This window comes from Moschus berezovskii, chromosome 14 (genome assembly GCF_049115385.1).
Source record: "Moschus berezovskii isolate FMDL1 chromosome 14, NW_MosBer_1.0, whole genome shotgun sequence".
Classification (NCBI taxonomy): Eukaryota; Metazoa; Chordata; class Mammalia; order Artiodactyla; family Moschidae; genus Moschus; species Moschus berezovskii.
The window spans coordinates 55,944,238-55,971,309 of record NC_142473.1 but is presented as its reverse complement, the minus strand read 5'-3'; the positions used below and the strand labels follow the sequence as shown (position 1 = coordinate 55,971,309).

The following is a 27,072-nucleotide window of genomic DNA, read 5'->3' as shown; positions in this document are numbered from 1 at the left end:
TACATGTCAGTCTTTTAATTGCTGAGTTAAATTCTGTTGTATGAATTACCACAAAATTTGTTTATTCATTCACTCTGATGATGGGCATTTGAATTGTTTGGGGCTCTTTCAAATAAAACTGCTATGTGTGTATGTTTTAGCTGGGTCATATAGTGGCTATGTGTTTAACATTTTAAGTAACTCTCAGGCTATTTTCCAAAGTGGTTGTACCATTTTACATTCCTATCAATGGAGTACTAGTATTCCAGTTGTTCCACTACCTTGCCAATAGCTAGTATGGTCAATCTTTTTAATTTTAGATATTTTAATAGGTGTGCAGCAGTGTATCATTATAGTTTTAATTTGCATTTCACTAATAATGTTGAGCATCTTTTCACATGCTTATTTTCCACATGTATATCTTCTTCAGTGAACTATCCATTCAGATCTTTCAAGCATATTTCATTAGGTTGTTTGTTCTCTTTTTATTGTATTTTGAGAGTTCTTTTTATACTCGGGATACAAATCTTTTATCAGATAGATGATTTATGTAATTTTCTCCCAGTCTGTGGCTTGTCTTTTCATTTCCTTAACAGTATCTTTCAAAGAGCAGAAGTTTTTGGTTGAAGTACAACTTACTTTTTATGGACCATGCTGTGATATACCTAGGAAACCTTTGTCCAACCCAAAGTCATAAAGATTTTCTTGTATGTTTTATAATTTTAGGTTTTACACTTAAGTTTGTGATTGTATGAGTTAAGAAGAGTGAGTACAATTCTTGTTGTTGTTGAAAAGACAGTCATTGCTCTACTGAAATGCCTTTACATCTTTGTCAAAAATCAACTAACCATATATGTATGGGTCTATATTTGGCCCTTCTATTCTGTTTCATTGATCTATTTGCCTAGCTTGATGACAGTGCTACTATGTCTTAATTATTGTAACTTTTAAGTCTGGAAGTCAGGTAGAATCTTCCACCTTTCTTCCTTTTCAAAATTGTTGTGGATATTCTCATTCCTTTGCTTTTCCGTATGAATTTTAAAATCAGTTTTCTACCAGAAAAACCTACCAGAATTTTTTCATTAGGATTACAGCGAATTTGTAGATCAGCTTGAAGATATTTGATATCATAACAGTATTGAGTCTTTCAGTTGTCTCTCATTTCTCTAAGCAGTGTTTGATAGTTTTCAGTGTATAGGTGTTGCCAATCTTTTGTCAGACTTATCTCTAGTTCATAGTTTTAGATGCTGTCCTAATAGTTTTTTATTCCAACTTCTGATTGTTCATTACTAACATACAGAAATAAAATTGATTTTGGTCTGTCAATTTTGTATCCTACAACACTGCTAAACTCATTCATTAGTTATTGTATTTTTTATGTAGATTTTCTATATAGATAATCATGTAACTGTATACAAAGACAGTTTGACTTCTTCCTTTCCAATTCAAAATGCCTTTTATCTCCTTCTATGCTTACTTCCCCCCCTTATTGTAACAGCTCCAGTGTCCAGTACACTGCTTGAATAGAAGTGATGAGAACCAACATGATGTTCTTGCATTGTTCCCAAACTTAGGGAGAAAGCATAGTCTTTCACCATTAAGTATGATGTTCACGGTAGGATTTTTGTAGATGCTGTTTCCCATGTCAAGGAAGTTTCCTCCATTTTTGCTTAGTTTACTGATAGGAATGGGTGTTGAAGTGAAGTGTTAGTTGCTCAATCGTGTCTGACTCCTTGCAACCCCACGGGCTGTAGCCTGCTAGGCTTCTCTGTCCATGGGACTCTCCAGGCAAGAATGCTGGACTGAATTGCCATTCCCTTCTCCAGAGGATCTTCCTGACTCAGGGATCGAACCCCAGTCTCCTACATTGCAGGCGGATTCTTGATCGTTTGAGCTACAGGGAAGTCCTAAATATTAAATGGTTTTTATTATTAGCCTGTTGAAGTACACTGATGATTTTTTATATGGAAAAACAATGGAAACAGTGTCAGACTTTGTTTTTTTGGGCTCCAAAATCACTGCAGATGCTGATTGCAGCCATGAAATTAAAAGACGCTTGCTCCTTGGAAGGAAAGTTATGACCAACCTTGATAGTATATTAAAAAGCAGAGACATTACTTTGCCGACCAAGGTCCGTCTAGTCAAGGCAATGGTTTTTCCCGTGGTCATGTATGGATGTGAGAGTTGGACTGTGAAGAAAGCTGATCGCCGAAGAATCGATGCTTTTGAACTGTGGTGTTGGAGAAGACTCTTGAGAGTCCCTTATACTGCAAGGAGATCCAACCAGTCCATTCTAAAGGAGATCAATCCTGGATGTTCATTGGAGGGACTGATGCTAAAGCTGAAACTCCAATACTTTGGCCACCTCATGAGACGAGTTGACTCACTGGAAAAGACTCTGATGCTGGGAAAGGTTGGGGGCGGGAGGAGAAGGGGACGATGGAGAATGAGATGGCTGGATGGCATCACCGACTCTGTGGACATGAGTTTGAGTGTACTCCGGGAGTTGGTGATGGACAGGGAGGCCTGGCGTGCTGTGATTCATGGGGTCGTGGAGAGTCGGACACGACTGAGCGACTGAACTGAACTGAACTGAAACCAACTTTGCAGTCCTGATGAACTATTATCCTTTTTATATATTGATTAGAATTGATTTATTAAAATTTTGATTAGCATTTTATATGTCTGATTATGGCGGATACTTTATTAGTCTATGGTTTTCTTAAACTGTTTTTGTCTGATTTTGGAATAATGCTTGTCTCATAAAATAACTTGAATCCCTTCCTCTTCAATTTTCTGGAAGCTTATGTAGAATTTTTTTCTTCCTTACATGTTTAGTAGAACTCACCAGAGCTTGGACCTGGAGTGGAGTTTTGTGGGAGTTCTTTTATTAAGCAACAAACTCAATTTCTTTAATAGAGATAGGGTTCTTCAACTTAGTCTTCTTGAATGGACTTTGATCATTTGTGTCTTTCAAAGAATTTGTTGGTTTCATGTAAGTTGCCACATTTATGGGCATAAAGTTGTTCATAATATTTTTTATTATTTGATTGTATGGAGGTTCTGTAGTGATATCACTTCTCCTACTCCTTGATGTTGGTTATTTGTTTTTCCTTTTTATTACTCTTGATCATCCTACTAGAGGTTTATAAATTTGATGTATCGTCACAATAACAGCTTTTGATTTCACTGACTTTATTCCCTGTTGTTTTTCTGTTTTTTATTTTATTGAATTCTGCTCTCGTTTTTTATTATTTCTCTTTCCTGATTAATTTGGACTTAATTTGCTGTTTCCTAATATTTTTAACGTGGAAGCTGAGGTCACTGATGTGAGACTTTACTTCTTTTTCAGTATAGGCACGTCATACTAAACATTTCCTCCTACATGTTGCTTAAGCACCACCATACAAACTCAGATACATTGTGTTATTATTTCCATTCAATTTTAAATATTTTCTAATTGGTCTTTTAATTTCTTCTTTGTTTCATGGGTTGTTTAGAAGTGTTATTGAGTTTCCAAATATTTGGGAATTTTACAGATACCTTTCTGTTAATGACATAATTTATTTCCATTGTGGTCAGATAACATACTTGAATCATTTTTAATCCATCAAGACTTATTTTGTGGCCCTTTATATGGTATATTTCAATAAATGTTCCATGTGTACTTGAAAAGAATATATAGTCTGCTGTTGTTAGGTGTTATCTTTTATAAATGTCAGTTAAATTGATTTGTAGTATTGTTCAAGTCCTCCACATCCTTACTGATTTTCTTATTTCTCTACCTGATACCCTATGCCTTGTGAGGTTTTCTGCTCTGTTAAGAGGGAACAGGAAATATTCCTAGGCCTGTGTGAATGCTGAAGATGGTTCCCTCTAATCCTTTGAGGGGTTCTATCAGTGGCTTCGGGTAGTTCTTGATGTACATGTGCTGATCAGTACTTAGCTGAAGACTTAAGGAGGACTCTGCAGATTTCCAGAGTTCTCTCTGTGCATTCCTCTTTTCTTCATTACTCTACTGTGCAAACCCTAGCCACTTTGGCCTTCCTGAAGTCCCAGTTTCGTGTCTTCAATTCCAGTAGATCACCAACTTCTTCCTGGGTTTCCTCCAGCTGTATCTCATCTTGGAAACTTTTTTCAGATAGTGAAGTCACTCAGTCATGTCCGACTCTTTGCAACCCCATGGATTGTACTCTACCAGGCTCCTCCATCCATAGGATTTTCCAGGTGAGAATACTGGAATGGGTTGCCATTTTCTTCAACAGGAGATCTTCCCGACCCAGGGATTGAACCCAGGTCTCCCTGTAGGCAGACGCTTTACCGTCTGAGCCACAAAGGATCACTGTTCTTCATCACATAATGTCCAGTGTCTTTAAAACTGTTCTTTTGTAAATTTTGAACAGTTTTTTAGCTGTTTCTGGAAGGTTTAAAACTTGGTCCCTGATACTCCATCTTGCCTGAAAACAGAAATCCATTTGGCTGATATTTTCAACATCATCTTTTATAATATACCTGTGTTGTGTTTGGAATGATGTTCACTGTGAGCACTTTTCTGTCTAGATGGAATTCAGAGGTTCTGCTAGCCACTTATAGGGAACTGTCTTCCTCTAAGCTGGATATCACCAGATATATTTTCAAATCTGTCTTCTTCTTTCCTCATAAAAACAACAATTATGTATTAAGTGTCTCCTTTTGTATCAAGCATGTATTAAGGGTTTAAGTGTTGCCTCACTTAATCCTCATGATAACTTTGTTAAGAAGTTAATTGTCTTCATTATAGAGATGAGGTAATTGAAGTTGAGAAATCAAATAATTTGCCCAAGGTCATACAGCAAGTAAATGGCATAGTCAGCATTCAAACCCAAGTCTGTTAGATCCATAAAGCTGATGAAGCCCTTCAGAGGTAAGTATGAGGTCAGCTACTAAAACCAACTCAGAAAGGTTCTTCTTATCTGCCGTTGCAATAAGAGTAAGCATTTTACATCTCAGAAAGGAAAATTATTAGTACCACTGAAAAGAATAGTTTTGATTAAAGTCCTGTCAGGTGACAGGAAGGAAAATGGATAAGTGAACAGTTAAGAAACAGGAAGAATGTGCTTTTAGAAATGCTAGGTCAGGAAAACATTGCAACAGTTTAAAAAAAAAAAAAAACGGAAACATTGCAACAGTTAAGTTACAGAAGGTGGAAGAGGAAAAAGGAAGAAGCTGTCCTGAGATGACATACTTTGGAAAACTGCAAGAGCAGTGCAAAAGCATGTAGCAGTGACCCCTGCTGCCGTCACTGCCACCTTCCATTCCCTTCTGTGAGAATCAAAAAATGAATTCAAAATAAAGAAGAAAAAAGGAATGTTTAGTATCAGATAACATTGCCAAGATGAAACATTTTGAATTGATTCCCAGTGCCAAAACACAGTACATATTAACATTCCTTACACTGTATTTTTGGAAACTTGCTCTACCCACAATGGCTTTAATTTTTTTATGGATGTATGGGTATTTTGTTTTGCTTTTTGTAATGCCCACAGTTGTCTGTAACCTTTTCTAGAATATAAAGTCATCTTCCAAGTATATGTAAATATGTTTGTTAGTTTGAGGGCTTCCCAGGTGGTGCTAGTTGTAAAGAACCTGCCTGCCAATGCAGGAGAGTAAGAGGGTTCAATCCCTGGGTCGGAAGATACCCTGGAGAAGGCATGGCCAACCACTCCAGTATTCTTGCCTGGAGAATCCCATGGACAGAAATCTGCTCTGACCTTCTTCTCCAGTCACTCTCTCCACACTCACAGGGCCGTCTGTGCACTTAGTGTTTGGGTATGCTGACTTCCCACTCTAGGTTATGAACTCCTGCAAGGCAGACTGTGTCCTTCATTTCATATCTCAGAGCCTAGCTTAGTGTTCAACATTTAGTAGGTGTTTGATATTTTAATTAATTGTTCTACCATGAGGCCCAATTCTGACTGCCCATTCCTTATATCCTTACTGTGTAAACCTTAGTGCCTTGTGTGTTTGAACACTGGGAAAAGTAGTCAAATAAGTGTTTGTATGTGTAGCTAGAAACCAAGAAACCTTTGAGCTTATTTTGTTTCTTCTTTACTGGACTTTTAATTTAAGCAGTGTTCTTGCCTGGAGAATCCCAGGGATGGGGGAGCCTGGTGGGCTTCCGTCATGGGGTCACACAGAGTCGGACACGACTGAAGTGACTTAGCAGCAGCAGCATCAACACTTACTTTTTGTTTATACTTCAGAGGAATGTAGAACAAGCCAATTTCCTGTGTTCTCCAGTCTTAGTCCTTGCTCTGCCTCCCTCTGTCAGACATTTATGCTCATTTAAGTGTTATTTGTATTTTAATGTAATAGACAGTACTCTAGATAAATACATTTTTACACTTAATACCATTTTAATTAATATATGCCTTTAGCTGTGGCCAGTAATATACCTTGAAACTGGATTTATTTTCCTTTATTTTCCTTGAAATTACATTTCAAAGGAAACTGTGCCCTCTTCTGTGGCAAAATATATGTAACATAAACTTCATCATTTAAACCATTACAACCATCATAGCATTTTTCCAAAGCAGCTACACCATTTTACTTTCCTACCAGCAGAGCTCACATGCTCTAATTTATCCATATCTGTTTTTTTTGATAATTTTATTTATTGATTGATTTTGGCTATGCTGGGTCTTTGTTGCTGTGCAGGCTTTTTTTTTTTTTTTTTCAAGGATGTACCAGTTTACGTTTAAACTAGCCATAGATGAAAACCTGTTCCTCTACATCGTTCATTCAGTTCAGTTCAGTTCAGTCGCTCAGTCGCATCCAACTCTTTGCGACCCCACAAATCGCAGCACACCAAGCCTCCCTGTCCATCACCAATTCCCGGAGTTTACCCAAACTCATGTGCATAGAGTTGGTGATGCCATCCAGCCATCTCATCCTCTGTTGTCCCCTTCTCCTCCCGCCCCCAATCCCTCCCAGCATCAGTCTTTTCTAATAAGGCAGCTCTTCCCATGAGGTGGCCAAAGTATTGGAGTTTCAGCCTCAGCATCAGTCCTCCCAATGAACACCCAGGACTGATCTCCTTTAGGATGGACTGGTTGGATCTCCTTGCAGTCCAAGGCATTGGTAGCATTTAGAAATCTTTTTAATGTTTGCTAATATGATCAGTTTAAAATGGTAAGAGGCCTTCATTAGTCAGTATTTAACTGACTCTTGGTTTTAAAAAGAAAGAAAAATCTCAGTCCTTTCATAACATGAAAAATGCAAGTGAGAACAGAACAGATACTTTCCTATGTGCAGTTGAATGAGTAAATTAACATTTTGAAACAATCCGGTTGTTTGCTGCTTTCATGCATCTTCCTGAAGTAACTAAGTAAGCTAGCCAGTGGTGTCTGATCTTTCCTAGCTTAATGCAGATACTGAAAGAGAAGAAGGAGAAGAGTTTGAGGACAACATGGATGTTTTTGATGACAGCAGTTCCAGCCCTTCTGGTACCTTAAGAAATTACCCACTCACCTGCAAAGTTGTTTATTCCTATAAGGTTTGTATTTCTCTAACATGTTTCTCATGTTAAATTGTGACAACTCTGAAGATACAATTAACGGTATCTACCCAGCCTCTTATGTTTTACTTACTATAATGTTGGTGTTCTGTTCATATTAGAGGCAATGTAACATAACAGGGAAGAGTCTAGGCTCTGATGTCAGACGGCCTCAGTTAAAATCTTGTCTCTGCCACTTAAAAGCTACATAACCACACAAGTCCCTTGGTCACTGTGAGCCTCAGTTTTCTTATCTATATTATGGGGATAATACTATAGGGCTAATGTGGAGACTAAATGAGATAACACTTGTATAGCAGAGCATTTAGCACAGTGCCTGGCATCTAATAAGTTTTCTGTAACTAGAACTCCTCTCCTTATCAGTTGCCTGCTTGGCACAAGGCTTTTCATTAGGATAGTTCTCAAAATTGGTATTAAAGTAAAATTGCTTGATAAAACTGTTTTGTTAAACTTTGCCTATCCTAATATTAATATAACCATCTCTTGTTTCCAGGTTAAGCAGGGACCTAGATAAATAGATTTTTTTTTAACTTCCAAACCTGATTTGGTATAATAGTTTTTAATCTCTCTCACCCCAGCCCTGCTTTCACATTAACTTTTTACTCAAAGTAGATTGAGTTTCTTTTCCCAGTTCCTCTCTTTTCCTCATTCCCTTCATCAGTCAGTAGCCACTCTTGTTGAGTCCACCTGCAAAACATATCCGGAATCCATTCACATTTCACATCTTGGTCTAGGCCATTACTTTGATTAGTGTAAAAAAAAATTAATAATTGGTATCCCTTCTTCATACTTGTCTGCCAAGAGTCCACTTTCCACCCTACAGCCAAACTTATCTTTAACGTATATAGGAGATTATTTTATTCCCCTGCCTTTTTAAGCTTTCCATCACACAAAGAAAAACCAACTCTTTACTAGGCTCTGTAATGTCCAGACTTATCTGGTCCCTGGCAGTCAACCCACTGAACCCACTCACTGCACATAAGCAACTCTGGCTGCCTTTCAGTCTTCAAAAGCACTGTGCTCCTTCCTGACTTGACAACTTTGCACTTGCTTCAAAGCTCTTCATATAGGCTCAACTCAAATAGCGCCTCCTCAGGTTTCCCCTGACCACCTAAATGCATAAACAACTTCCCAGTCACTACTCTATCCCATTGCCCTTCTGTCCTCATTTATTAATTGATACTATATAGAACCTATCACCAACCAAACTTAATCTTGTTTGTTTTCACATTTCTTTATCTAACTCTGCACTGAAATTCCCTAAAGGCAGAAACTTTGTGTGCCTTGCATATATGTCTTCAGCACCTAGGACAGTGCCTGGCACATAGTTGGTCCTCAGGAAATAATTGTGGAATGAATAAATGAATGATGTGAGGAAAGCATGAACAAATGAATCCCTTTCATTTAATGAATCCCTTTCATGTTAATGCCATGCTTGAGGAGCAACAACAGAGGAAGTATGTGGAGAGAGTCTTAAGCATATGTGGAATAGTCTCACACAGCGCCATGCCTGCAGAGCGAAAACTGACATCATCTACTCCTCAGTATCAGTGATTACCAGACTTCTTTTCATTTAACATCCTTTTAGTATGTATTTAACAATACTTCTTTTCTAAAAGAGTTGGGATTTGTCTTCCTGATGTAAACTGTTTTGATAACCTTCTGAAAATTTGAAGTCCTCTTTAAAACCCTTATACAATGTTTTTAAAATATTATACAACTAGGTTGGGATTGTTTCCCTGTCTTCTGTCTCAGTGTTATATTTACTCTGAAGTTCCAGAATTAAAATGTAAGATCTTTAAATGAAGAGGGTCCTAAGTATATGAGTGATTATTGCATCTGAGGAATTTTGCAGATAAGGCAGCATTTCAGTGAGGTTAGGAGTAAGATATTTCTAGTCACAATAATGAGGTAGAGAAGGGAAAGAGCCTTCGAAGCAAACAACAGATGCAGAGACACAGTTTGATGAGATAATAGAGTGTCCAGGAAATGTTAAACCCAGTGATATGTGAGCATCAAACGTGGGAAACTGAGCAGCTGGAAGTAAAGATATCAGATAGACCTGTAGATCACAGCAAGGTTTGGCTTCTATCCTGGCTGAAGGAAGCCATCGCGTATCCTAAAATCAGACTGATCTTTAAAATAAGGTAACCCTGGTCAGTCGGACACGACTGAGCGACTGAACTGAACTGAACTGAACTGAACCCTGGTCATGGTGTAGATATTCCAGAGAGGGTAGATTAGAGTAAAAAGAGGCTTAACTATAAGCCTAGTTGTGATTCCTATGGTCCAGACCAGCAAAGAAAGGCTAAATTAATCTCGCAAGAGCAAAGAAAAGCTAAATTTAAGGATTTGTTTCAAAAGCCTTAAAAATGCTTGTCACTTTGACCCTACTAGCATTTTTCCTAAGGAAGTGACCCACAATATAGAAAAATATTCTGGGTACAAAATTTTTTTAATCATAGTACTACTTTATAAGAGCAAAGTTAGCAGTCCAATAAGGAAATAATTAATTAACCATTCATATAATATAACCATAACAGAATATTATGAGGATAATTGAAAAATTACATTTGAGGTTTTTTTGTAAGAAGAAATGATATGTCACAAAAGTAAGATACCAAACTGTATTACCTTAAGATCTCGATTATACCTATTTCTAGCTTTTCTACAGTGAACAGTTATTACTTTTATGATCAGGAAAAAGCATATTGTTTTAACAGAAAACAGGAAATTTAGAAAGGTGGTGGTGGAAACAGAGGGCATGGCTGCTTTTGGGGTTCTGGTGGTCACTGTGTATCAGGACTTCATGAGGTAGTGTGTGACCATGTGTTTATTTAAAATCATTTACTGACCACTTGCTGTCCTTGCGTTGGGATGAGTGAGAAGAATTACATTCCCTGCCTTAAAGAAGTCATTCTATTAAAAAGCCCACAAGTGCAAACAGCTAACTTGAGTGCCATAGTAGTCAGTGTTAGAGGGATGCCCAAAACTTTATAAGAATAAAAGGAGGAAAAAGCAACCAGCTCATTGTGGGTGGTCTTGTTATACATATAAGCCAGGCATCAAATCGTGGGTAATAATAATAGTTACCATTTATGAATTCCTGTGTTTCTAGTATCTATATATATATATATATATATTTCTAATCCCTTCAGTAATCCTATAGGAAGAAATTATCAACCAATCCATTAATTCAACAAATATTACTTGAGTACCTTCCATGTACCATGCTGTGCTCTTTTCTAGGCTTGGAGATACAGCATTGATCAACACAGACAGAAATCTCTGCCATCATGGAGCTTGCTTTGTAATAAGAATAAAAAAGAAAACTGAGGCTCTGAAAGGTCTTACAGTCACTTGCCTGTAGAAAGAGACTGAAGCTGGACTTGAACTCACAGTAATCTAATTCTAGTTACCAAATGGGAAAGAGGGATCAAGGCCTCTTGGAAGGAAGGCATAGAGACAATACATAACATGGTATATTCAGATACTAGGGATTAGTTTGCTGGGGCCAAAATATCAGGAGACTACAGGGTCTTGAGTGTCATGGGAAGGACTTGACCTTGTCAAGTGAAAGAATTGGTCACTGCTTAGGTATGGTATGATCAAGCTAGTATAATAATGCAATATATAGCACTGCTTATATAACAATGTTGGACAACTTGCATGGACCTTCATGACTCTTCTACAAGGGCAGCAATATATTTAAATGTGTTTAACTCTCCCGCTTTCCTCTCACACACATTGAAATCTGGTTGTATTGATAACCTTTGAAAAGTTTTGCCACAGAATTAGGAAAAATATCTTTGTTATATAGGCGCCTTTTTCTGATACATTCATGGCATAGTGTGGTTTCAGATTAGTGAAGAAATTCCACTGGAAAAGCCATCAGAAATCAGTGGACTCTTTTTTTCTCTTATTTTGAGGTCAGAGGTAATCTGCTTAAAATTCTGATCCTGGAGTATTTTTATGATTAGTTAGCCATTTTCAATACTGTTTTTCTATCTCAAGCAGCTATTACAGCAATGATGAAATGTACATGGAATGGGAAATGAGTCTTGGGAAATGAGCCTTGCCTTATTTTTACTTGTATAACTTGGAGATATTTTTATACTTTGAGACTGTGAGATCCGAAAAGATATATGGTCTTAACTGATAGTTTTCGCTGATCTTGATACTTGGGGAAAGATTTTACAACTGCTCACTAAGAGCCAGAAGATGCCTGCAGATCCCTCCTGTTACATGTAACAGACAAGTCTCTTCAGGAAACAAAGTCTTTTCCTCTAACCCCTCTGCAGCGTCCCTGAGAGTTTGCCCTCAGATTCTACAGTCTCATGGGCAGCATTTGGGTGTCCAGTGCCAATGGACTCCTGCTTTTATTTACTTTTAAAATAAAAAAAGTCACAGCAACTTCTGCAGAAGCACCCAAATGGATCAGCCCAGTGTCTACAGTTAAGTTGGAACATAATAAATCCAAGCTTTGACCAATATCAGTCATTTTTCTCCTACAACTTACTTCTCTTGGCCACTGTTTTATGGTGATTCAAGACCAATTCCAGGCACTGCTCAAGCTGTCATTCAATCCATATACATAGCTCTTTGCATTTTCACAGCCTGCACCTCCACTGTAGCCCTGTGGTGCAGTTCTGATTCACTGCTGTCTCCTTTGCCTGTGCTTCCCAAACCATCATGGTTCTGTGCTTATTCATCCCACACTGATTCCACCCACCACCCACCCCCCCCATCTTCCCGAGAATGGCGGGACTGTCATTTTGAAGAAATGGAGGCATCAAGAAGTTGAATAACTTACCAAAGATACATAAGCTGGAGCTGGAACCCAGGTCCCCTACTCCAGCAGAGTGCTGTGTTCACTGAGTCTGACTGCCTCTTGAGGATTCCGTTTCTCCAGTTTTTGTTGTGGCTTTATTTTGTTTAGTTTTTTAAGTAAAACTTCACCTCATTATGATAGTTTTACAACACTCCAATTTTTATGTTCAATTCGTTTTTCAAAATCATTTCAGTATTTTGATCCCAAGTTTCTGTTATGGTCAGTTCACATCTGCTCTTTATCTAACCTTTTTAATTTTGTCCATGACCATCCTACATTGCAGGCTTCTCAACCAGATGAGTTGACCATTGAGGAACATGAGGTGTTAGAAGTGATTGAAGATGGAGATATGGAAGACTGGGTAAAGGTATATTCCTTTGCTCATATCACCCCTTCTTGTGACATTTTCAGGAGTTTGTTTTGGTTCTTGTTGTACCCTGTCCAAATTGTGTGTGCAAACCTGTTTTGTCACATGTCTTTTACTCAGGCTCGAAATAAAGTCGGCCAAGTGGGTTATGTGCCAGAAAAGTACCTACAGTTTCCCACCTCGAACAGTCTGCTGAGCATGCTGCAGTCTTTGGCTGCCTTGGACAGTCGGTCACACACATCCAGCAATTCCACGGAGGCCGAACTCGTTTCAGGCAGCCTCAACGGAGATGCCAGTGGTAAAGACTGAAACAAGGCACTCTTTATTTGGTCACATTTGGCATAAACCCTATTACCCTGGAGTCAGCCTTCAGTTGGTTAAAAACATCGGTTTATTCCCTTTCTGTAATGTATTTATTTGGCCACATGTATCCTGTACAGTGGAACTCTAGAGTTGCTCTTCAGTGAGTACAAAATGACAGCTCTGCTCTTATTCCCTTTGCTACTCTATTAGTTGTCACTTGTGCATGGGGTGGTTGTAAGAGTTACCTGGTTGTCAGTGTTCTTACTGCATTTTTCTCTCTTGCTACCTAGTCTGTTTCGTGAAAGCACTTTATGACTACGAGGGCCAGACAGATGATGAATTATCTTTTCCTGAGGGAGCAATCATCCGAATCTTGAACAAAGAAAACCAGGATGACGATGGCTTCTGGGAAGGAGAATTCAGTGGGCGGATTGGAGTTTTCCCATCGGTGCTAGTGGAAGAACTTTCAGCCTCAGAAAATGGTGACACTCCATGGATGCGAGAGATTCAGGTACACAACAGGAGAAGAAAGCTGAATTAAAAGATGTTTAAAGAAAATAACTCCCAAAGAGTCTGTTGACCCACACAGAAGTGGGCTTTGGTCTCAACCTCACCCTTACCACTCCAATTTTTGGTTGCCAAGTTTCCACAAGACTGAATTTGGGAAGCAGAGACTTGTCAGTCAGGCTCTTCTGTAATATCTATATTACACTTCATGTTTCCCACATTCTGTTCTCTGAATTGAGGAACCAAAATAATACAATGTGTCACCTACAAAAGACTGGTTTGGCGAGGAGAAAGAAACCGGAGAGGGAATATATTGTCTCGGTGGTTAGTTTATATAGTAAAAATATTAGCAACCTCTTTCTCTCCCTCACTGTCAGAACCTCCCTGCCCAGCCCAGGTCCTGCTAGTCCTTTTCAGAGAACTAATGAGACTGCCAAAGCCCCATGTACTCATGTGGCCTGAGGCTTACTTCATCATAGCAAAACTTGTCTTTACGGGAAACTCCTAATTCAGATGTGTCACAACAGGCCTGGCAGGTCCAGGACCATAAGGAATATGTCTGCCCATCTTGCTTGTACAGTATTATGACCACTGAACATGACAATTACAAAGCCTGGGGAATTCAGAAACTCAGCCAATTATTTTATCTTCACCGAAAAATACAACTTGTTCTTTTTTTTTGTTCTTCACTGAATTGACTAATTTGATATGTTTTCGATAGAACTCCAGAGAATGGTTTGACTTGGTAACTGTTTAATTTAAACTAAAATCAGTAGTATAATGAGATCTATGGAAGGAAAAAGTTAAATGCAACATAAAACTAGTGGTAGTGTGGTTATTCTAGGCTCATTTGCTTTTTTATTTTACTTTTTTTAATTATGAAAGGATGATAACACATTCACAGGAGACTTGGAAAATACAGAGCAAGGTTGCATATAGTTCCACCATGTATTACAATTATTTTTTAAGTAGATAAATTAATATTTTTAGATGAAGTTTCAATATCAAACTCTCAAACATTAGTAGAATGAATATACAGAGAAGTAGGATATAGTAGGCCTGAAAAGCACTGTGAACCAATTCAATGTAATTAAGATTTATACAATTGTAATACAATAGTAGGATACAAATTCTCTTCAAATTCCCATAGACTGTAAATTAGGAGACACTGGAACATATCCAGGAACATAAAACAAGGTGAAAAAATGTCATGGTCTAAAGGTATTGAAATCATACAGTCTGTTTTCTTAGCACTGGAATTATGTTAGAAATCAATATCAAAAGATACTTAAAAATAACCCACATATCTTCAAGTGCAGATTCCCAGGTGGTGCTAATGGTAAAGAACCTCCCTGCCAGCACAGGAGACGTAAGAGTCATGGGTTTGATCCCTGGGTCAGGAAGATCCCCTGGAGGAGGGCGTGGCAATCCAGTATTCTTGCCTGGAGGATTCCCACAGAATGGCGAGCTACAATCCACAGGATCACAAAGAGTCAGACACGACTGAAGCGACTTAGCATACATGCATTTACGAAAAGAGATCATCTTCAACTTAGCCATCAAACTAGGGTCATTTGCTTCTAATGAGGCTGGTCAAAAAAGTTAACAATCATAACTTAGCTCCAGAGAAAGGTTATTTGCCAGGAGCAGTCAGAGAAGCCAGCTGATCTCCTTTCTGAAGTGAGCACTATGTAACCTCTGTTCCCTTTGCTGCAGGTCTCTCCTTCCCCCAAACCGCCCGGCTCCCTGCCTCCACTGCCACTGTATGACCAGCCTCCCAGCAGCCCTTACCCCAGCCCAGATAAGAGGGGCTCCCAGTACTTCCCCCGCTCTCCTTCAGCAAACGGTAAGGGGTCTCCTGGGCATGTATCAAAATATACTTTCATTTAGAAAGCCACGTGTTCATCTGAAAGGTAAACAGATCTGAATTACCATCTTTATTGCTCAGCAACACAAATAAATTGAGCTTCTTTGATTCCCTCCCTTAGAAAACAGCTTCCATGCCGAATCGCCAGGATTCTCACAGGCATCCAGGCATACTCCTGAGACCTCTTATGGGAAACTGCGACCTGTAAGTCTCTTATCTAGCAGAGTAATAGAGTGCATAGTTCTTCCAGATTGAAAGTTAGAAATTAATGGATCTTCATGACCCCTGTGTTATTACTGATTTCTTCCATGCCAGGTTGCGATGGATTTGGGAAGTTAAACAGAGCTCTGGAAAAGGAAAGCTATAGAAATAAACACATCTTGGAAGGTCTAGCTTATTACGCTGGCATTTTCCTCACTGAACCATAGTGAGATTGCCAGGTGACAACTATGGAACATGTATTTAAATTATAACAAGCTCCGTGAGCATTAAAGCAGTCTAACTGTGAAACAGAAGCTTTTTTTTTTCCAGCAGGCATTTATTGAGAACTTTTTTTTCAGGCCTCTATTTTCCTCTTTGACAGACAGTGAGATGATATAAGATACATGCCCTTTTGAGGTCTGAGAGCTTCTATTCTCAAAGAAAATCTGTTCTTTACAAATAATCACCTCTACCCACCTTTCACTTGTCTGTCATCGAATCCATCTCACCACCTCACTGTGCAATAGTTCTTCCAAGGTCATAACTTCCACGTGGTAATCTAGTTATATTTGCAGTTTTATTTTCCTGGACCCTCTTATCAGCATTTGACACAGCTGTTTGAGCCACTTACAACATTTGTCTTTGTTCATTCAGCAGATACTGAGTGCCTTGTTTAGGACTTGGTTCGTAATCCTAAATGTGATAGGAAGCTGTTGTGAGATTGTAAGCCAGATAGTGATATGACTGATTGTGCATTTTTTAAATTATTTTTACTTACTAATTTTTATAATTTTATGTTGGCTGCACTTGGTCTTAATTGTAGCATGTAGGCTCTTTGTCACTGGGCATGGGCTTCTCTTTAGTTGCAGTGAGTGGGCCTAGTTGCCTTGAAGCATGTGGGATCTTAGTTCCCCAACCAAGGATCAAGCCTGCGTCCCTTGAATTAGGAGACAGATTTTTAACCACTAGACCACCAGGGACATCCCAGCTGTGCATTTTTAAAACACTGCTGTGGCAGCTAGGTGGAGAATGAGTAGCAAGTGGCAGAATGAACATGGGGAGTTGTTAGGAGGCTGGAGCAATGGTCCAAGCAAGAGAGGATGGTAATGTGCACCAGTAGGGAGGAGCAGCAGTGGAGAGACGGGGACCCATTTGTTCCACCACACTTTCCTGGTCTGCTTTCTACTTCCTGGCCTTCCTTTTCATTGACCTTGAGAGCTTTTCTGCCTTTATCCAACTCTGGTGATGCTTCTCAGGGTTCTGTCCACTGACTGCTTTCCTCTTTTTTTTTTTTCTTATTTGTTTGGCTGCGTCAGGTTTTAGTTGCAGTGAGTAGAATCTTTGTTGCATCGTGTGGGATCTTTTCGATGCGCTGCACGGACTCCGTAGTGTGGGCTCCAGTGCACACAGGCTTCAGTAGCTGCTGTGTGCAGGCTCAGTAGTTGAGCACTCAGGTCAGCCTCTCAGTTGTTCCATGGCATGTGAGATCTTAGTTCCCTTACTAGGGGTTGAACCCATGTCTCCTGCAACCAGAGGAGTCCCAGGGCTACTGCTCTTAAAGTCGTTAAACTTACTCCTGAGTTATCTCGTTTACTCCCAAGACTTTGATAACCATTTATTTACTGACAACTCCCAGATTTATAACTACCTATCCAATCTCTTCTCTGAGCTTCAGATCTGTGGAAATCTCAGTGTATATATAGCAAACCCCCAAAACTCAGCAAAAAACTAGTTAATTATCTTCCTTCTCAAACATCATCCCTCTCCCTTGTTTCCCGTCCTGGTGAGTGGTGCCCCTATCCTGACAGTGCTCTGGCATCACTCGTGACACCTCCCTGACCCTGCCTTTCATGAAGAGTCATCTCAAGGCCTGCCAGGGTTACCTAGAGATGACTGTCAAGTTGTCCCCCTCTATTCCCCCAATGCCAGCCAACATCAGCTCTCTTTCAGACAACCACCGCCGCCGCCAAGTCGCCTCAGTCATGTCCGACTCTGTGCGACCCCATAAACGGCAGCCGACCAGGCTCCGCCGTCCCTGGGATTCTCCAGGCAAGAACACTGGAGTGGGTTGCCATTTCCTTCTCCGATGTGTGAAAGTGAAAAGTGAAAGTGAAGTCGCTCAGTCGTGTCTGACTAGTAGCAACCCCATGGACTGCAGCCCACCAGGCTCCTCCTTCCATGCGATTTTCTCGGCAAGAGTACTGGAGTGGCTTCCCATTGCCTTCTCCCTCAGACAACCACAAGAGGATCCAAAACTGTCAACCTGTATTCTTGCCCTCCACCACTCTTCAAACTTTTACCTGAGTCATCTTTTCACACATCTGATATACTGCTTAAAATCCCCCAAAGACTCTTCTTTACCTACAGAATAAAGCTCAGATTTTTAAATAAGACTTAATGAGGCCCTCATGACTTACCCAAGCCTGTCTCTCTAGTCTCATCTCTTGCATCTCTCCTTCTACGACATGTTTAAAGGTTTTTCAGTTCCCCAAGCATTGCTTTCTCTTGCTTCCAACTCTAGGCCTTTGCTTGGGCCAAGGTTGTCAGTACTACAAAGACTCTTGTGGCCATGAGGCTTTCAGCCCAGGGAAGAACCTGAGTCATGAGTTTCACATTTCAGCTAGAGCAGTCCATCCTTCTCAATGTAAGAAGCTTTGAAAATTAAGTTGAAAGCACATACCTAGAACATTTCTGAGAGCCCTCAGGTGCCCATATCCTTGAATAAATGATTGGTCGGATTTCAATGCTTCAGCCACTGAATCGGGAAGCTGACTAACCATGTGATGGTTTCCTGCTCAGGTCCGGGCAGCTCCCCCTCCTCCTACACAGAACCACCGAAGGCCCACAGAGAAGATCGAGGATGTGGAAATCACACTGGTGTGATGATGGGTTTGCCTGTCCGTTACTGCTACAATCAAGGCCAGGCTTGGAGTTTGGCCAGTCTTGTTTTTTAGGCACCTTTGCTTGCATGATGATGACTCGAACAGAGCAAAAACAAGGAGGACTATATATTACCGGGTGGCCTGGTTGACACCTCCCACGTTTTTAATATTTCGTGCCTTTTTTTGTTGTCATTTTCTATGTCATCTCTCCTAGCACAGCACAAATCCTAGTGGGCCCTAGAAGCAGAGAAGGGGGACAGTCCTCTTGCCTACCAGGGACCCATTTTTGTATGAGACTCAAGACCAGGCCTCGTTCAGGGCACAGTCACAGAGATACTGATCATGTGCACTGGTACAGTATATTACTGTGGCCACGAGGACGTGGCAAAGATTCTCCTCTTTCTTCAAGTGGCTTTGACTTATCTGATTGAGTTTAATCAGATCATATTGGCTACATAAGGAAGCAGCAGGAGGGATTTCAGGAGAGGCTGGCTCCTCCCCACAGTTGGTCCCCAAACTGAGAAACTGAAATCTTATTGGAAAAAAGTAGATTGCCCTGAGTTTAGCACCGATTGCAATAATGCACATCTCTTCTACAGCTAACAAATTTAAAACAATTAACAGTGTCCTTTGTATTAATATTTATGCCATTCATTTAGTATTAGCAGAGCTAACATGGAGGGGCTGAACTAGTAGCCGAATCTCGTCCATCACATAGACTAATAGAAAGGAGGCTGCGGCGAAAGCAGAAATGGAGCTTCCAGATCTGCAATGAGCCGACTTAGTGTTCTTTTTATATTTGGGTATTTTTTCATCTTAATTTTTGCAGCATATACTATCATGACCAGTATCCTTAGAATTTGAATGTCTTGATAAAACTGGGGACACATACTTGCCTTGTCAAGCTTCTCTGCTGGGGAGGCACCTAGCATTATTTTATTCCCAAGTTAGTCCACTGGCCCAGGCAGCCAAGTTGTGGCTGGCCCAGACCAGCAGCCACCCACCACATAAAATACAGCTTCCCAGGACCCACTGACCTGACATTTCCTTGGGAGGAAGAATCTGTGGCTCAAGAAGTAAACCAGCTTCCTATGAAGAAGGACAAAAGGATTGCACGGTGCAAATTGACAAGGAAAGGACAAGTTCTCCATGTCACAGGGAGAGCCAGGAGGAGCCTTCCCTGCAGACTAACAAACCCACAGTGGTGGCTCCCAGAGGCCTCTGGTGGCCCTCCACCTCCAATGGAAGATAGGGAGTGCATTACTTAGGGACTAAGGGATGTTTACCAGTTGATTTTTTTTTCCTTTTTTTTTAAAAAAAATCAAAATTCTCAAAATGTAATCCAAAAGTTGTCTTTTGCTTTGAAAATGCCATCCCTCCTAAGAATCTCTAAAAACTTGAAATGCTCGCCAAATGTCCCCATGGGATTTTTGACCAGAAAAAAGGTCATAGTTGAAGACGTTTTCAGATAGTCATTTGATCACTCAGTGACAGTATCCATTGATGAATCTTCTCTGTGATTTGAGGATTTTTTTTTTTCTTAACCTGTTGATCTATTTGAGGTCTTTTTGTGTTTATCAAACTTATTCTTAAGTTTACAAAAGAAATTAAAAGGGTGGGTTTTTTTTTAAGATTTTAAAGTTTGTTGACAAGTTAAAAATCTTCAAAGCACTTTAAAAATCTTCAAAGTGCTGAAATTGGGCAGTTCTTGCCACCCAGTCTTGTATTCTCTCTTTAGCTAGCAAAATTGTCCTTGAATCTGGGTTTTCCACATTCTCACAGAGTTATTTGAAATCTTTTGTTATATTTTAAAATATTTTTTGGAAGAGCTGCTAATTTTATTTAAAAAAAAAAAGAAGTTGTAAAAATATGCCTCCTTTTTAATAAGAACCCGTCCCTCCAGGACATGTAACCCCGCGTCACAGTGCACAGGGCTGGGCTCAGAGGAGGCACCTCTGTGCAGAAGTGCTTTCTTTACAGTGGCTGTAAAAACTTTGTATTTATTATGTATAAAATGTTGAATAATAAAAAAAAATGGAATTACGTTTTCTAAGTTTTTCTTATAAGAAGATTTGGGTAAACAGGCTTTTCCAAATAGACAGTGCTTCTTTTAAAGACACTCTCAGGCCCTCCTTTAAATCTTACAACAGATACAAAGAGAGGGAAGTAAATTAACCCATCCATGGGACAAACAGCCCTTCGTGCCACCCACCTGCCAGTGGTAATACCCTGAATGCTAGAGATAAAAATAAGTTGTGGCCTTGGCCGTCAAGGTTCTTTCCATGGAGAAAAAAAAAGTATACACCTGAGGACAGTACTGTATGATATGTGCTGGAAGGGAGAGGCAGAGAATGTGCTGAGGTGACTGAGGAGGGAGCCCCAAATCTGCAGCTGCGAGGGCCAGAAGGAGGCCACTGAGTCCTCTCAGGTTGATGTGACTGCTGACTCCCAGGCAGTGGGCACTCTGTCTGTACTCCTCTATCCTTTTCCTCAGCCTCTACCCTGAGGAGTCATAAGGCAAGAGAAGGAGATTTTACTGTTTCCAGGGGTGGTTGAGGATTCCAGGTAGAAAGCTGAGTCCATCTGGCTACCAGCCACCCCAGTGAGGACCACTGTTTGGGGAGGGCCCCCACAACCCTCCTCTTCCAGAGCTGGGCAAGTGTGATATGTAATCTTCCAGACGTTTTCTGTGCATAGAACTTATATGTGCCAACACTGCCTTTTCATATGTGAAATTATATAATACATTTAGATTTACCTCATTCTTTCTGAAGGCAGCATTATATTCCATTGTTTGGGAATAGCAGGATTTAAACATTTCTATAGTGATGGATGTTGAGGTTGTATCCATTCATTTGCTGTCAGAGAGCTGAAATTAATACCTTTTTACCTAATTGTTTATAAATTTGTTCCAGTAAAAATATCAGGTAAATTCCTAAATATGAGTTAAAAATGTATGTGTGTATTTAATTTTGTCATGCTGCGTGCTAAGTTGCTTCAGCCATGTCCAACTCTTTGCAACCCTGTGGACCGTAGCCCACCAGGCTCCTCTGTCCACAGGATTTTCCAGGCAAGAATACTGGAGTGAGTTGCCATGCCCTCCTCCAGGGGATTTTCCTGACCCAGGGATCGAACCTCATCTTTTACATCTCCTGCGATGGCAGGCAGGTTCTTTACCACTAGCACCACAAAAAGTATGTATAGATTTGATTTTGTCAGATGTTGCCAAATAGGCCTCCAAAATGATTATATCTGTCGACACTCCCACGAACAGCATAGAAGACAACATGGACTTTGGATTCAGAAGGTCTGAGTTAAATCCTGCATCCCACTTGACAGCTGTGGGACCCAGCTTCAGTGTCCCCATCAGAAACCTAGTAATGCTGTGGCTCCAAGAAGGACATGTGAAGTGTGCAGCACAGGGTGGTCTTCCTCAGCATCACTGCCCCACCTTCAGCACCTCCCCTTCAGAACTATGCCTTGCTGTCCTTCCAGAGCTGTCATAAGGCCCAAAGGAAGGAGTGGGTGTGAAAGTGCCTTACCATAAATATGTTAAGGGCTATCAGTACACATTAATATCATCTCCATCTTCTGCCTTCCCCTGCTAATGACAGCTGCTCACATTTAAGACTACCGTTGGTACCAAAGGCCTAGCCTATGCCCAGGGGACAGAATTAAGCTGATTGCCCCACCCCTGTATCATAGTTCTACCGGGGCCTCCTTCATCATAGGAACTAAACGTGAGGCAGCCAAACCAGAGTCACAGCACACCACCTGAATCCCTTTCCTCTATAAGCCGCCCCACCCACCCCAGCCCACAGCTACAGGCAGACAGAAACAAGTGGGAGGATATCCTGCAACCTCAGCCCTGCCACCGCTTGATGGATGCACTATGCACTGGGCTGCCACACCCCCCAGCTTTAAAAGAAGCAGAATGAGATGATTTCCAAGAACTCATCCAACCTTTTATGTTCCAGGTAAGTTCAGTTTCTAGATGCACAGTGAGAACATCACACAAAAAAGTCACAGTATTTGAGAAGACTCTACTAAAACACACTTCTCAGGATGGCCAGAAGTTGAAGATTCAAGCCACTGGACTCTCCACCAGGACGTAGCAAATTCTTTCCTCTGGGTTGTAATCTCACTGGGCTGCACCCTTCACTCACTACCCAGGGGACCCAGCCAAAGCTTTCAGTAGTGAGGCAAGTTATTTCTTTGGCCTCTGAGTGGCTTTATGACACAATCTTGCTGAATCTTTGCATTTAATTGCTCATTATGAAGCTGTTCTTCATGACAAAAATACAACCAAGTTACAGAAATTTTAGTTTATAAGGAGAGAGTTGTAATTTGTCCCCAAATCCTGCAACTTAACACAACTAGTATAAGTTTCCTCTTAGAAGCTGTTACTGCTTGATCTGTCAAGAATTAATTGCAGAGGGCGTCTCATTCCTGGACCACTTTCCCCTGGTTCCACTGGCTGAAAACACAAATGCAATACTTCTACCTCATCTGTTTCAGAGAGCCCTGGTCTGGAAATACTTTACTGGAATGTTATCCTGAAACAACAGAAAGGAACACCTCTTCCACACTGTGTGCTAAACAAATACGCATGCTTCCTGTCACTCAGTTGCTCCTGGGAACAGCAGGGGAAGCGCCTGGTCAAGAGACCTGTATTCAAGTCCCTGGGCTACCTCACTTAGCTGTAACCTTAGACTCACCCCTTCACCCCTCTGGGCCTTGCTTTTCTCATCTGTAAAGTGGGAAGGAGAAAACAATACGAGCTTCATAAGAGCCAGGAGAATAGAATAAGATAATGCAGAGATAAGCTGAAATATTTTTGACTAGTGAATGTGCATCTATAAAAAGAAAACAGCCTGTGCCAGGCATGGCATTTCACATATCACAGATGGGTCCACACCTCGTGCCACCAGGAGTCCTCCAGAGAAGAACTAAGGTCCAGGACCACCTCCACTCAATCACTGTCTAATCAGCAACTTACTGCCCCAGGCCACGTTCTGATCATGGAGACAGAAATGGCTTAGTGCCCACCTCTGTCACCAGAGGGCTCATGTCTGGTGGGGGTGATTTGGGAACAGCAGTTTCAAGCCAAGGTGACTCTCCCAGGAGAGAGAGATGACCAGGGGCAGTAGGAACCCAGGACAAGAGCCTCTGTCGCTTCTCCCTCTCAAGCCTCAGGCTGGCAGAGGAGGTGGTACTCATGTCTGTACGCCAACCCAGGGAAGAGCCTGGTCCCCATTGGTGAGGCCCGGAGCCATGGAGCAGGAAGGGTCTCACAGGTGGGGAAAATCCACCCACTGTGATTTGCCCACCGTCTCAGGAAGACAACTGGGAGTGGAACCTAGAACCTGGCCTCCAGAAGATGGGTCAGCACCTCTGCAGGACCTGAGTCCAGTTTTGAGAAGAGTGAGTCAGGAGCCTGGATTCCTATCCCAGTTCTGCTCAATCCATATGCACAGCAAAGACAACAGTTTTGAAGGGCTTTTTTAATATTTATTTATTTGGCTGCATCGGGTCTCAGTTGCGGCACTCAGGATCTCTGTAGCATCACGCTGGGTCTTTTGCTGCCGCTCAGACTCCTTTGTGCGGTTCTGAGACTACAGAGCACACGGGCTCAGTTGCCCTGCAGCATGTGGACTCTTAGTTCCCTGACCAAGGATCGAACCTGTGCCTCCTACCTTGCAAAGACCACTGGACCACCAGGGAAGTCCCAGGGTTTGGACTTTAGGGAACAGACTCAGGCCAGCAACCTCAGAGTAGGTTGAGTAGCGACTGAACACCTGAGTAGTGGCTGGAGAACGGAAACCCAGAGCAGTCTCCCATACGGAGTTGTGGCCCCGCGCGCTCTGCTGTCAGGACTGCAAAGGCTAGAGGTACAGCCTGCCCAGCCGGCACCCCTCCGAACTCTTCCCCTGCGTGGCTTTGCCAACCCTTCTCCTCACACTTGCCTCGTTCCCTGGAATGCCTGGGCCCATCTCTGACCCTGCAGACTTGCTCCTTCAGGAAGTATTCCTCCAAGTAAATTAAGGTGTGCACGTGCTCCCTGAGGTGCAGGTGCCTCCCTGAGGCAAGCGTGTGCTGCCCCATGACGGGAGGCTTGAGGGGACTGGAGGGCACTCTGTGCCAGGAGTTGAGTCAGGTCATTTCCTGATGACTGCTTCTGTGTCCTCTAAGCAGTCTCCATTGCAGTCCTGGGAGGTGCTTGCCCTAGACAGTGGAACCGGTAATAACCTCCCAGGATCAAGTTCACATCCCTCCCGTAGCCCTGCTTATCCCTCGGTTCAAAGGATACTAACCGTCCAGGCTCAGACCTAGACACCCAGGGCCAGAATGAAGAAGAGAAGATGCAGGGAGGGATTTCAGTAATTTTTTGTTTATTTTTGACTGTGCTGGATCTTCGTTGCTACATGTAGGCTTGCTCTCGTTGCAGTGAGAGGGGGCTACTCTATAGTTGCGGTGGACAGGCGTCTCCTTGCAGTGACTTCTCTTGTTGCAGAACATGGGCTTTAGGCGGGCAGGCTTCGGTAGTTTCAGCTCGCAGGCTCAATAGATGTGGCACATGGGCTTAGTTGCCCTGTGGCATGTGGAGCAGTGATTGAACCTGTGACCCTTTCATTGGCTGGTGGATTCCTAACCACTGGACCACCAGGGAAGTCCAGGGAGCTAGAATAGCCCACCTGGTGGTGGAGGCCGTGGGCACATCGCTGGAGCATGGCAGGGAATGCCCTACAGATCCGCTTAATTGGGAGCCCAGATTCTCTGATATTTTGTTTAAAAAAAAAAGTTTAAAGACCACAGTCCAGCTGTGCCAGCTGTGGTGACCTCATATCATTCACCCTCTATGAGCCTTGATTTCCTCGTCTGTAAGATAGCTACATCACAAGGTGGTTGGGAGAACAAGTAAGATACTGGGTAGAAGGCACAGGGCCTGACAGCTCAGTGACGGCGGCTGCTGAAGTGCTGGTCTTCCACCCCAGGTGGGAGAATGGCCTCAGCAGACCTAGGCAGCTGCTGACTCCTGGTGGCTGCTAGAGACTTCAACTGTCAGACTTGCTAAGTCCTCGAGTAAGAGAATTTAATCACTTAATAAACATCTCCTGAGGCTTTCTCTGTGGCTCTGAGGCCTGATCCCAGAGAGTGCTTTGCTCCCATCCTGGCCTCCTTCGAGAGCTCCCTGACTGAGACAGAGGGAGGCAGACCCAAAGCAGGGAAGCACAGAGATGGAGGAGGCTCCTAGCCGGCCTGGCAGGTGAGGAAAGGCTCTCAGTGAGGGGATCCTGAAGGACAAATTTGAATTAGGGGCTGGGCAGGAAGAACATTCTGGGCAGAGAGAACTGCAGAGTAGCAAGGAGGTGAAGATGCAGCTGGGGCCAGCAAGGCCACATCCTGCGGGTAAGGAGTTTCTCTGCAGGCAGTGGAGAACTTCAAAGGGCTGGATATGTGACCAACATACATCCTCAGAAAGTCACTCTGGCTGTGGCAAGGAGGGGTCTAGGTTGGAGAGAGAGCAGGTCTAGGAAAAGGTGGCCTGCAGTGGCAGCAGGAATGAAGAGTTAGACACAACAGCCCCAGGCCTTGGTGCCCAAGAAGATGTGGGGTGTGAGGGCAAGAGATGATCCTGAGAGGCAGCTGGGTATATCACCAGAGCCCAGGGGAGAGCTGGACCAAGGGTGGTAAGTGAGCTGGGATCGGCAGAGTGTAGATTTGGGTGTCCAGTGTGCCAGGAACTTATACAAATACTTATACACTGAGTCCTTACAACAATCTTTGAGGTAGATACTACTGTTAGCCCCTTTTACACAAGAGGAAACTAAGGCGCAAAGACATGAAGGTAAGTTGCTCAAAATCATTCAGCTACTAAATAATAGAGATTCAAACCCAGACAGTCTAGCTGCAGAGTCCAGGCTCTTAGCTCTCTCCTGCCCATCCTGGAAATGGTTTCCAAAACCTAGGGACTGGCAGCGGGACTTCCCAGGGAGGATTCTAAGGTAATAAAAGGAGAAAGCTGAGAGTTCCAGAGTAAAGCCTTTGATCTCAACTAAGCAGACCTCCAGAGGTCAGCCCCCATCCCTCAAGAGACAGGCATCCCCTTCAACACCCGGTGACCGGCAGTGGCTGTCCTGCTGACCCTCCTCCATGCCCTTGGTTGGGGAAGAAAGTGCCCAGGTTCCACCCTACTAAGTCTGCTCTAGAGGCTGGTCATGTGGATTAAATCTGATGCTAAAGTAAGTGAGGGCCCAGGCCCAGCCCTTGGCTGTCCTCCCTGACACAGACACATGGAACGTGTTCCCTGCTCACTCCAGGGTCTGCTTCTGGGGCACGAACATGGCCCCAGTCTAAAGGCAGGCCTGGTATACAGAGTACCTGACATCACTCTGGTTTTTAGGCTTCTTTCCACAAGGCGCCCTCTAGGCTGTCTCTCTTGCTCCTCTCTCAGAACTCACATGGTCCCTCCTCAGCCTCAGTCTACCCTGGGTATCTGAAGAGAGGGCCCAAGGACCAGGACTGTCTTGGAACAGGTGAAATGTGCATGGCTCCAAAAGCCACTGCCCTTGGCTGCCT

At 42.2% G+C, this 27,072-nt stretch overlaps 1 protein-coding gene across 1 annotated transcript in view; it reads left to right on the top strand.

Moving 5' to 3' along the window:
- Nucleotides 1–20,536, top strand: part of FCHSD2 (FCH and double SH3 domains 2) — a 249,661-nt gene extending 229,125 nt beyond the window's left edge. The window contains exons 14-20 of the mRNA XM_055423620.2: nucleotides 7,379–7,513; nucleotides 12,649–12,732; nucleotides 12,853–13,030; nucleotides 13,326–13,546; nucleotides 15,259–15,388; nucleotides 15,531–15,613; nucleotides 18,410–20,536. Coding sequence (XP_055279595.2) covers nucleotides 7,379–7,513; nucleotides 12,649–12,732; nucleotides 12,853–13,030; nucleotides 13,326–13,546; nucleotides 15,259–15,388; nucleotides 15,531–15,613; nucleotides 18,410–18,493 — 915 coding nt within the window. The 3' untranslated portion in view covers nucleotides 18,494–20,536. The remainder of the gene's footprint in view (nucleotides 1–7,378; nucleotides 7,514–12,648; nucleotides 12,733–12,852; nucleotides 13,031–13,325; nucleotides 13,547–15,258; nucleotides 15,389–15,530; nucleotides 15,614–18,409) is intronic.
- Nucleotides 20,537–27,072: the final 6,536 nt, after the last annotated feature.